We start from the raw sequence: 12,078 nt of genomic DNA on the forward strand, positions 1-12,078 counted from the left end.
TGTACACGCCATCCAAGCTCTGTTTGACTCAATGCCCAGGCGTATCAAGGCCGTTATTAAGGCCAGAGGTGGTTGTTCTGGGTAATGATTTCTTAGGATCTATGCACCCAAATTGCGTGAAAATGTAATCTCATGTCAGTTCTAGTATAATATATCTGTGCAATGAATACAGGTTTATCATCTGCATTTCTTCTTCGTGTAGCAGTTTTAATGGCCAGTAGTGTTTAAGAACATTCACTCAGTATCTCTGAACAAAATGTGTACACTATTGTGTGGAAAATTTACTCCAGGTGGCACAAGTGATGGCAAGTGGGGGAGTAGGTTCTTTGAAACACACAATTGAAAAGAAACTAGGTTTAGTTGAGTAGTATGTTTATTTTTTGTACATTATGAAAAGAGCAGTACGTGACATTAACACACTCGCACAGATTATCTGACGCAACACTGTCGCGCACTCGGTTAACGCGCTAACGAGCGAAGCGCACCAAATGTGCTGGCAAGGCTGCCTGCCATCGTCTTTTTGCTCGGGCCGGCGGCGCGACCGTCTGCGGACGGAGCTCTCTCATTCTATCTCTCACTCTCTCTCTTACACATAAATATTAGCTTTCGCCACCACCGGGTGGACGCAAATAATAGTCCCCGACGGCAGTATAAATGCCGTAGGTAACTGGACATTTTCCCACTGCAATTCTATTGCAATACTAAGATTCGTGGGCGTAGGTGTGTTGGCCGTTTCGTAGTGTGTGGAACTGCTGGGTCGACGTGTGAATAAGGCAGGTTGTAGCAATCAGAGGGATTACCCCCGCCTGGCAGGGTGGCTGTTTTGGGGGGCTACAATAGAGCGTAGTGGGGGCGGAGTTTGAGAGACGGGCGCGCCCCCGGCGGTGGCTGAGTCGTCGTGTGTGCGGGCGGCGGTCAGTATCCGGTCTGCTGCGGCGGCTGCTGCTGCTGCTGGGGTGGCCCGTAGGCGCCGGGAGGCGCGGGCGCCGGGTAGCTCGCCTCGCCCTGGTACGAGACCTCCGCGTGGAAGCCGGTGGCCCAGTCGGCGGTGTAGCGCACCACCTGGACGCGGCCGTCGGGCAGCAGGTTGCGGTACTCGCCCTGCACCACGTCGCCGTTGCTGTTGGCGCGGTGCGCGTAGTCGGCACCGTGGGCGTCGTCCTTCACAGCGTACTCGAAGTCGAAGGGCATTCCGGGCACGTGGACGTGGTCGTGGTGGTGGTCACCCTGCAACACCGGCAGAAACACATGTCAGTCGACTGACTATATTACTGTGGGGCACTGTCACCCAAACCCAGTTGCAGGTTGCGTGTCTGCTACCAGTGGCAACAAAAGTTTCATTTTCAGTCTCTGTGTATGAAAGGCAATGTCCCGACTGACTGACTGACCGGCTGAGTCATCATCGCCCAGCCTAAACCAGTACGGATGGAAGCTTGAAATTTGCAGTGGGTGTTGATGGTACACTACAGGCGTCGTTTAAGAAGGGACTTTTAGCCGGCCGGGGTGACCGAGCGGTTCTAGGCGCTACAGTCTGGAACCGCGTGGCCGCTACGGTCGTAGGTTCGAATCCTTTCTCGGGCATGGATGTGTGTGATGTCCTTAGGTTAGTTAGGTTTAAGTAGTTCTAGGGGACTGATGACCACAGCAGTTAAGTCCCATAGTGCTCAGAGCCATTTGAACCAACCAAAGGACTTTTAGAAATTCCATCCCTAAGGGGGGTGAAATAAGGGTGAAAAGTTTTTTGAAAATACTTCATTATGAAAGCATTTTAAATAGAAGTTTATCGCAGTTTGAATCTGCGTTCCAGGTTGAAAATAAAAACATTATGTGTTCCACTGTCTTTGGACAATTAACTGCTAAGGGATGAAGTAGGCGATGAAAGTTTTGATGGAAATATTTCATTATGCAAGCATTTTCGAAACTAAATGTATGAAAATTTGTATTTGGCTTCTCTCAACATCTTAGGTCATAAGTCCCCTAGAACTTAGAACTACCTAAACCTAACTAACCTAAGGACATCACACACACCCATGCCCGTGGCAGGATTCGAACCTGCGACCGTAGCAATCCCGCGGTTCCGGACTGCAGCGCCAGAACCGCACGGCCACCGCGGCCGGCGATCGCAAGGTATTAGGTCAACCGATTCCTCCACAGGAAAACACGTCTGATATATTCTATACGACACTGGTGACAGCATGTGCGTCACGTGGCAAGACCATGTTGTCGACCGCCTAACTTGTACACTTGGCGAGTGGGTAAAAGGATTCTTCTACCTTGCCCGATTTAGGCTTTCTTGTGGATGTCAGTTACCTCGCATCGGACGGACGGACGGACAGATGATAATTGTCTGAAAATAAAAAATTAAACTTCTCACTCGAGGGAAGGCTTGAACCAAGGACATCTCGTTCTGCAGCTGCTAACTCTAACCACGGGACCAGGGTGTTCCTGAGCTCACATTATCTATCTTGCGCATGGACTAATCAGTTTGTATATTTTGCTTATTTTTTTCATAGTTCCACACAGCTTCTTCCTGTTTTCTCGATTGATCTGTGTTCAGTTTTTCAAGGCCTATCCACTGTGCCAACTTATAACTAAATCTGAGGGGGGAGGGGTGCGATGGGGAGGTTCCCTTGTTAGAATTAAAAGGCACGCATTTCTCTGTTTTTGGCAACGGCCTTGCCGTAGTGGATATACCGGTTCCCGTCAGATCACCGCAGTTAAGCGCTGTCGGGCGTGGCCGGCACTCGGATGGGTGACCTTCCGGGCCGTCACGCACTGTTGGCATTTTTCGGGGTGCACTCAGCCTCGTGATGCCAGTTGAGGAGCTACTCGACCGAATAGCTGCGGCTCCGGTCAAAGAAAACCATCATAACGACCGGGAGAACGGTGTGCTGACCACACGCCTCTCCTATCCGCGCTCTCAGCTGAGGATGATACGGCGGTCGGATGGTCCGGATGGGCCACTTGTGGCCTGAAGACGGAGTGCATTTCACTGTTTTTGAAAATTGAACCCCTAAGGGATTGAAATAGGGAGTGAAATGTTTTATGAAAATTTTTCATTTTCAAATCATTTTTAAAGCAGAATCTTTGAAAATTGGTATTTGGTTTCCAGGTTGGAAATGAAAAAAAATTCGTACTACATTGTTTTGGAAGGTCAGTCCCCAATGGGCTGAACTAGAACCATCATCACCCAGGAAAGACTGCTGAGGATAGAAACTTGAAATTAGGAGACGGTGTTGATCTTATGCTGTACGCATCATTTACCAAGGGAATGTTCGAAATTTCGCCGCGTGAAGTGGCCATGCCACAGATTGCCGCCGGAGGTTCGAGTCCTGCCGCAGACATGGGCGTGTGTGTTTTTCTTAGCTTTAGTTAGTTTAAGTAGTGTATAAGTCAAGGGACTGATGACCTCAGCAGTTTAGTCCCTTAGGAATTCAGATACATTTGAATATTTTGTTCGAAATTTCACTCTTAAGTAGGAGAAACAGGGGATGAAAAGTTGTATGAAATTATTTCATTATGAAAGTATTTTCAAACCAAAATCTATGAAAAAATTGTATTTGGATTCTCTGTTAGAAATGAAAAAGAATACTTGTTTCCGTGTTTTCTAAATTAGACCCCCAATAGGGTGAGACAGAGGGTGGATAATTTTAGGAAAACATTTCATTATATTAAAAAAAGCTAAATATAGGAAAACCGGGGAATCATTTCTCTATTAGACATAAAGAAGTATATGTTATGGGATGAAAGTTTGTATGGAAATATCACCACAAGAACGCTTAACGCATGATTAACAAATACCTTGGACGCCAGCTACCAGAATAGCTTTTTGGTCAGACGTACACTCGGAAAAGACCATGCTTCTACGGCTTTAATTGGCTTGAAAAGTTTTGTTGCAGTTTATGTACATCTTAAAAATTCGACAAAGAAAAGACTGTACAGACCGTACAGTCTATATGAACAAATCAGTGGGCACTAAGCTAGTTTATAATATTGGCTCAATTTAAAAATTCAAAATGCGATCATAAATTATTCATTCAGAAGTACAACCTTACGTTGAAGGTTTAACACAATAAGTCAAATATTAAAGTGCAGATTACATTCATTCAGTTTTTGAGAATGTGAGCACGTAACCACTTGGAACAAACTGTAACATAATTTCGAGCCGTTTCGAAGCTTTTTCTCGGCAACGAACCCTCTCTCACAAAAATGATGAAATGAAAAAGTTAAGCGCTTAGTACAGTTTCGCTGTTCGTGCCGTAAAACTTCTGCACCTGGTATGAAGTGTTAATTTATTACTTCCTCGTTACTAACTCTACTCGCAATACGTTTTGCAGGCAATATACACAATTAAGATTGAATGTGCAAGCGAAATTTTATCATTGTAAGACACAGACATTGAAATGTGTGCAACACTAGCTTTTCTTAAAAGGGCCAGGATTTAACACGTTAACTCATTTGTAAAATAACCAGACGTTTGAAGCTTTTAATGTAATGGGAACACGATTCTTTAAAGATTCGAGGGTGGGGGGTTGTATAGAACAGGTACTGTAGCTCAGAAGGAAGCCTGCTATGGTTGGCCGGCCGGTGTGGCCGTGCGGTTCTAGGCACTTCAGTCTGGAACCGCGTGACCGTTACGGTCGCAGGTTCGAATCCTGCCTCGGGCATGGATGTGTGTGATGTCCTTAGGTTAGTTAGGTTTAAGTAGTTCTAAGTCCTAGGGGACTGATGACCACAGATGTTAAGTACCATAGTGCTCAGAGCCATTTGAACCATTTGAACCTGCTAAGGTTGAGGCGGGTTATGTTGGAACAGCCCTTCCTTCGTTCCTTTTCACCCCATGACATCCAGAATTCGCTTCAAAATCATCAATAGGAACCCCTTTCAAAGCATGCACCTTTCCTCCTGATTCACCTTGTAAACATGGTATGACCAAAGATGATAGTAAGAAAAACCGCAGATAGCGAAAGTATGAAGGCACGCTTAAGCTACTTCTTGTACCATTGACCCGTTGTCAAGAGCGCTGCTTCTGTGTGTCATTTCTCTGAATAAAGAAAACAGTTAAGAAGACTAATCTTTCTACAAATTAAAGATGTTTGATGTTCATTTTTAGCTCACCGAATGAGGTGGCGCAGTGGTTAGCCCCTGGAATCGTGGTTGTATCCCGCTTTCGACAGTCCTGATTTAGTTTTCACATGATTTCCCTAAATCGCTTGGGACAAATGCGAGAATGGTTCCTTTGAAAGGATATGGCCGACTTCCTTCTCCATCGTTCCCTAATCCGACGGGACCGATGACCTCGCCAACCAATTAATTTCTAGCTCCCAGCGGACACTCATCTCTCAAGATATCTTCTACGTCCATTATATTGTAATGCAATTCATGCTCAGATCTTCCCTTCTATCCCCTTCGCCCATAAGAGTCTATTATTGGTCACGCGTGTAAAATCTTTAATCTACGGTATGTGGTTCAATGTAATATTTTATGGAGCGATTGAAGGAATAGCCTTGTACAACTCATCTCGCCCTTGTAATGTCGGAATAGCTCATTCTTTGTTGCTAACCTATCTCGTTAGGTCGTTAGTAAACTGTTAAACCATATTAAGTAGCAATGATTGGTTTAACTAGGATACTGAATAGCTTATGTGAACTATGCATCGTAGATACACAGGCGTGGAAGCAACCTCTAATTTTCTACTATATGTAATACCAGTGCACTTTCAAGAAGACGACCACGTAAAAGTGTTACGGCGGTGCACCTCGCATTACAACCTCCAGATGTAGTTATCTATGAAATCCCGTTAAATGTCAAGGTAGCTATGCGCAGTGCAGAATCTATTTTCAGTCGTAAGTATAGCGTTCAGCGTATCTCCGTGACCGCGTAACCGTGGCAGAGAAGCAATTGACGCTCTCGGGCTTCTAGCTTGGCGGTCTCTCGGTCTGGTTCCGGATTATCCAGATGTATGCTCACGACCAATCCTGAGGAGAGAATACAATCTTTCCACCGCCTGCAGTACTTCGTTGAAAAATACACGCGCTGTACGCCCATGTCGTATTCCGGTGTCTGTAGCACATCAAGACAAAAATAAAGGTGATACTTCGTAAACCATAGGTCACTGAGCAACCTCAACGTCATACCTCAGTAGTAGGGAAAGGTTTTAAAAAAGGAAGATTTTAATTCAACTCCCCGTCATTAGGAACAGAACACGATCTGAGATTGAGGTAGGAAATCGACTATTTGCTTTCCAAAGGAGACGTCCAGGCATTTGCGTCAAGTGATTTAAGGAAACCGCGGAAATCCTGTATCGAGATGGCCGGATTGGACCTCGAACCGTCATCCTTCCGTATGCGAATGCAGTTTCTTACCACTGTGGCATCTCGCTGGGTCTGAGGATTTTAAATGAGCTTTGCTGTGTATGCCCTTTGCACTCATAAGAATATAACTAATAATCTTCTTCTCTTAAGATATCATATACGACACGAAACACACACGGGAAAAGTACCTTAAGAAGGTATCTTTTGACGAGGATATATACTGAGAATGTATACAACTGCGAGAAATAAAAAGACATTATCTTTGCTAACACATTGAAGCAGATTTCGTAAAAAATTAAAAAAAGTTAATTTCGTGATAAGTGGCTTGGAATTTGCATTTCGTAGTGTTTACTTGTCTCCCGCAAAGTGTACTAAAATAATTGTTACAAGAACGGAGTCACTTTATGAATGTACACGTTTGTAGACTTGTAAAACTGAATGATTCCGTATCAGAAGATGTGTACCTTACGGTTGTTTGCTTGAAGCTCTGCACGTCTGTTTACTTCCGTAAGTAAGTGTGGGACTTGACTCCTACTGTGGTTTCACTAAATCAGGTAAACGGCGAAGTGACTCCACTGATGAGGTCACCATATTTTTAAGCCCGAATCGTTCTTCAGTACGAGTTAAAGATCTGTCTGGTGACCTCCTCATCGGCTAGATCTTAAATTCTAATCTTATTTCCCGTTTAGCCTCCGATTCTGCTACAGCTAGTTTCTTATCCAATATACTCGTTTTAATTTTCCAAATAAACAATATCGTAACATCTTTCAACGAAGTATGAGACGGTTAAGGTAACGGGAATGAAAAAAAGTTTTGAAAATAATTTCATCCCAAGGTGAAAACTATGCTAACTACCGACGCTGTTGGTTTAACTGTAAGACAGATATAATCAAGTCTCTTGACGGTTTGTTTTTATTGGAAAGTAAGAGAAGTAATCTGGCATACATGCGTCTTGCATCCTTCCAAGACAGCCTTGACATTATCGGCCTGCTGAAGAAGTCGCTGTACGTTCTAAGATCGGGAGATCAGGTCGCGCGTCCGTCAGAACGACAGCAATAACTTCCCACGCTTCAGACCATGGATTCCCACGTAACTGCACGCTTGTCCTCCTTTTTGCTGGCAGCGACATACGGCTTCCGGTGTAGCAGGTGTATGGAGCATGTCAACTTGCCCTCTAGAAGCAGAACATGACGAGTAACAGGACCTGTTCCGCTACAGTCTACTCAAAGTGTGGGAACAGAATTTATTAATTAATGAAATGACGAAAATTCTCACAGTTTCTTCTGCTTTTCGGTATGTAATACAAGTACAAAGTTAACTTCGTCAATGGTCCCATGAACTGATCTACTACTCTCCCGAATCCCACCTCAAAATTTCAGAGGTTGTACAGGGATATTATCTGAATATTTTGGCCTGAGACACCTTAGGTTTCCGGTGCCTTACATCTTTTCAGGGAATGATCCCAATAAATAAAGGAAACAACAGTCACAAACAAACTACCTTTACTGGCCTTCAAAGTAGTCACCATCGTCTACAACACAATTCTGACCTCGGTTGTACAGCTGATGGAAAGTGAAACATCCTGGCAGATTAAAACTGTGCGCCGGACCAACTTTCGAACTTGGGACCTTTGCCTTTCGTCGGTAAGTGCTACCTACTGAGCTATCCAAGCACGACTGGCAGATGATGACCGTTTCTTCTTATGTAGGATAGCGTCAACGAAATGTTCTCGCATTCGAAGGAAAAAGTTGGTGATTGAAATTTCGTGAGAAGATCCCGCCGCAACGAGAAACTCCTTTGTTTTAATGAAATCCACCCCAAATCCATATCATGTCTGTGACAATCTCTCTCCTATTTGTCGATAATGCAAAACGCTCTGCTCTTCTTTGAACTTTATCGCTCTATGGTTCCTCACATGAGTGAAGATAAAAGGGAGAACAAGAAGTCTAGTTTCGCTACGCGACCTATTCCTCCCGAATAACACCAAGGGGTTCACCAAGCTATTACAGGGCCTCATTCCACTGCGGAAACGATTGGAGTTTAGCCCAGGATAGTGGTGAAAAACATGGTGACCATGAATTTTACACCGCAACCTCTCTTCCTCTTGCCCGCCAATACTAATGGTGAAAATCCACAAGGACATCAGCTGGTTATCTAAGTGTGCCTCATTTGAAGAGAACGAAACTAACACCAGCTACTGAGACACATTCATCAGGGCAAATTGGCTGGAGTCACGTAGGGAAACGATGTACCCTTTTGTTCTTCAGAGACAGTGGGACTTGGAGACGATTCTAGCACCAGCAAGAGAACAACTTTCAAACGTGGGATTTCAATGTTGGTACTGAAGGTACTGAAGGCAAGTCAACTAAGCTGGTTTGGCAGATCTTAAATGCGCCGCTACCCATCCAGTATCGATCTTCGGCTGGTTGGGATACGAGTATGTCAGTGGATACCTGCAGTGAGTATTTTTTTTCAGCGTAGTGTTGAGATCCTATGGGAAGGATGGGTGAAAGTGAATTCCGATGACGACACATATACTTTTCTTAAATAGAATAGCAGCATAGTTGTTGTTTAGGACATCATCTATGGTGTCAGAGGCCCTCACTCCAAGTGAACATTCGCGAACGCTGGAACTTCAACCTAGGATATTGAATAAAAGTCTGGCGACTATCATTTGTACCTGCCTTTATATTTCATGGAATAGATATCACTCTGTCTCCAACAATACTTTTACATAATGCCCCGATACCCTCGTCAGGCAAAGAGAATCACGTAAAACGAACACTGGTAACTTCCTTAACAGTTGTAGATATCGAAACCAGATTTTCATTCAAAGATAGAACGGAAAGAGGCTAGTGATTTTTCTGTTAGTCATAGTTACAAAGGATGATTCAGTGAATATGTTACAAACTGTTAGGTATGATGGAAAAGGGTAAATGTATCGGTTTGAGGTAAGAGACCCTTGTCTGAAAAAAAAAGAAAGAGTCAAGATTTGTACCTCTGGCATTGGACCTTTTCTATTACAGCTTCTTCTCTTTCCTTATTTTGGGAGGAGGTAGTAGGGATTGAAACGAAATAAAAAAAGGCCAGTAAATATGGGCTGTAAAATGCATTCCGTAAGACCTTCGAGCATGTGTTCATCTTTACTACAGTACACAACTCTTCTACGAACAAGTGCTCATAGCTCTTAAGGTATGCAATTTAGAGCCCATGTTTACTACACAACTTTTTTTCTTGTTTTGGTCCATACTACCTCCTCCCAAAAATGGAAATCAAAGAGCTTGCAGTAGAAGAGATCCATTGTCATAGGTATCAGAAAGATTTTCACTTGTAACTTCCAACTCGGTCGTTTCTGAACCAGGGTCCAGTACCTCACATTGATAAATTTATCGTCTCCACTGTCCTTGAAATTTTGTGTCACCATCATCGAATCACTCTACATACAGGGTAAGTCATTAACTATTGCCACCAATAATAACTCCGAAAGTATGATAGTAACTGAAACGTTTGTGGGACAGAACTTGCATGGGACAATGGGGGCCACATTATGACGTAGGTTTTTTGTTGCTAGGTGGGGTCGCATCGGAGATATGACGGTCAACTTTGTTTTTTAAAAAGGGATGCTATAATTTGGTGCTTATTTTCTGATAGCGGCTATCGAGACGAATCCAACGATGTATAACAGTAAAGTCTTTGAAGATCAACGAAGATCACAAAGGTGGCATGAACGTCGATTTACAGAAGGTGTTTGAAGTGATGACCATTGGTATCAATGCAGTGCTGCAATCTTCTTATCATGGATTGAGTTGTATTCCTTATCACTACGGAACTTATCGAAGCACATGCTCTGACAAATCTCCCTTGCGTATCTTCAGGTGTAGTTCTCTCTCGTATATCGTGCAAATAGTAAATATTCGCCGAATACGGCGTATGCATCTAACGTGTCATTGACATGGAAACACCATTCGACGGCTTCGCAATACAACACTAATAGCAACGGTAAGACTAGTATTGTCGAATCAGGTGAATGTGAATGATGTATTCCTTCGAAGAGCAAGTCGATATGCTTCTCATTTACGGAAAATGCCAACGAAATTCAGTGAGAACAGAGACTTATACGCAGAATGGATATCCTCATCATAACCGCCCTACACGTCGCACATTTAAATATGTGTATGATAAATTGAGAACAACTTGAACGTGGTCGACATGAGAGTCTTGACACCTTCTATTACAAGGTATTCTTTTAAGATAGCAGAACAATTAAATATAACAATACCATTACTTTTACGCATAGCTGAAGTTGTGTTAATGTTCACAATACGATTACATGCCGTTCACGAAGTATCAGGGTGTTGCTGCGTGGTTCACCTTTTATATATATGTATGTATGTATGTATGTATATAAACTGAAGTGACGAATGTCGTGGGATAGCGATTTGCTCATATCCAGATGGCGGTACTACAGCGTACAAGTGGAATAAAAGGGCAGTGCATTGACAGAGCTGTCATATATACCCATATGATTCATGTAAAAAGGTGTCCGACGTGATTATGGCCGCCAGACGGGAATTAACAAATTTTGAACGCGGGCTAATAGTTGGAGCTAGATGCATAGGGCATACCATTTCGGATATCGTCAGGGAATTCAGTATGCGGAGATCCGCAGTGTCAAGAGTGTCCGGGAATACCATATTTCAGGCATTACCTCTTACCACGGACAAAGAAGTGGACGCCGGCCTTCACTTAACAACCGAGATGAGCCGCGTTTCCGTAGAGTTCACAGAACTAACAAACAAGCAACACTGTGTGAAATAACCGCAGGAATCAATGTCAGACGTACGACGAACGTATCCGTTAGGACAGTGCGACGAAAGTTGGAGTTATTGGGCTATGGTAGCAGACGATCGTCGCGAGTGTCACTGCTAACAGCACGACATCGCCTGCAGCGCCTCTCCAGGGCTCGTGACCTTATCGGTTGGACCCTAGACTACTGGAAAACCGTGGCCTGGTCAGATGAGTCTCGATTTTAGTTGGTAAGAGCTGATGGTAGGTTTCAAGTATGGCGCAGATCCCTCGGAGCCTTGGACACCAGATACTGAGCTAGCTGGTGGTGTCTTCATAATGACATCAGCTGTGTTTACTTGGAGTGGACTGGGTCCTCTGGTCCAACTAAACCGATCATTGACTGGAAATGGTTATATTCGGCTACTTGTAGACCATTTGCAGCCATGCGCCGGCTGGAGTGGCCGAGCGGTTCTAGGCGCTTCAGTCTGGAACCGCGCGATCGCTACGGTCGCAGGTTCGAATCCTGCCTCGGGCATGGATGTGTGTGTTAGGTTAGTTAGGTTTAAGTAGTTCTACGTTCTAGGGGACTGATGACCTCATATGTTAAGTCCCATAGTGCTGAGAGCCATTTGAACCATTTTTGCAGCCATGCATTGGATTCATATTACCAAACGACGATGGAATTTTTATGGATGACGTAAAGACGAGGAATTTAAGAACGGCTTTGCATTCAACATGTTGGTAACTTTCTTTGTGGTGGCCTGGTATTTTTATGAACTGTTTTTCACAGAAGAAACTGACAGCAACAGCTTGGAGCGATCTGTCCTTGACTCTGAATTGGTTAACTCCCTACTGAGACGAGACATGTCTGCGGACGCTGGGGAAATACCAGAGTGTTAAAAGCGTGCCCTCTCCGAGGCGGCGGAGCGGCCGGCTAGCATTAGTATTAATACCGGGCCACGAGTGCGCGGAGGAG

The 12,078-nt window shown here is 44.1% G+C and overlaps 1 protein-coding gene across 1 annotated transcript in view; it reads right to left on the reverse strand.

Annotated features, from left to right (window-relative positions):
- Positions 1 to 355: 355 nt before the first annotated feature.
- The window catches only part of LOC126483919 (uncharacterized), a 68,953-nt gene continuing 57,230 nt past the window's right edge, over positions 356 to 12,078 (reverse strand). The window contains exon 3 of the mRNA XM_050107195.1: positions 356 to 1,227. Within this exon, the coding sequence (XP_049963152.1) occupies positions 916 to 1,227 (312 nt within the window). The 3' untranslated portion in view covers positions 356 to 915. The remainder of the gene's footprint in view (positions 1,228 to 12,078) is intronic.

The sequence above is a fragment of the Schistocerca serialis genome, chromosome 6 (genome assembly GCF_023864345.2).
Source record: "Schistocerca serialis cubense isolate TAMUIC-IGC-003099 chromosome 6, iqSchSeri2.2, whole genome shotgun sequence".
Taxonomy (NCBI): domain Eukaryota; kingdom Metazoa; phylum Arthropoda; class Insecta; order Orthoptera; family Acrididae; genus Schistocerca; species Schistocerca serialis.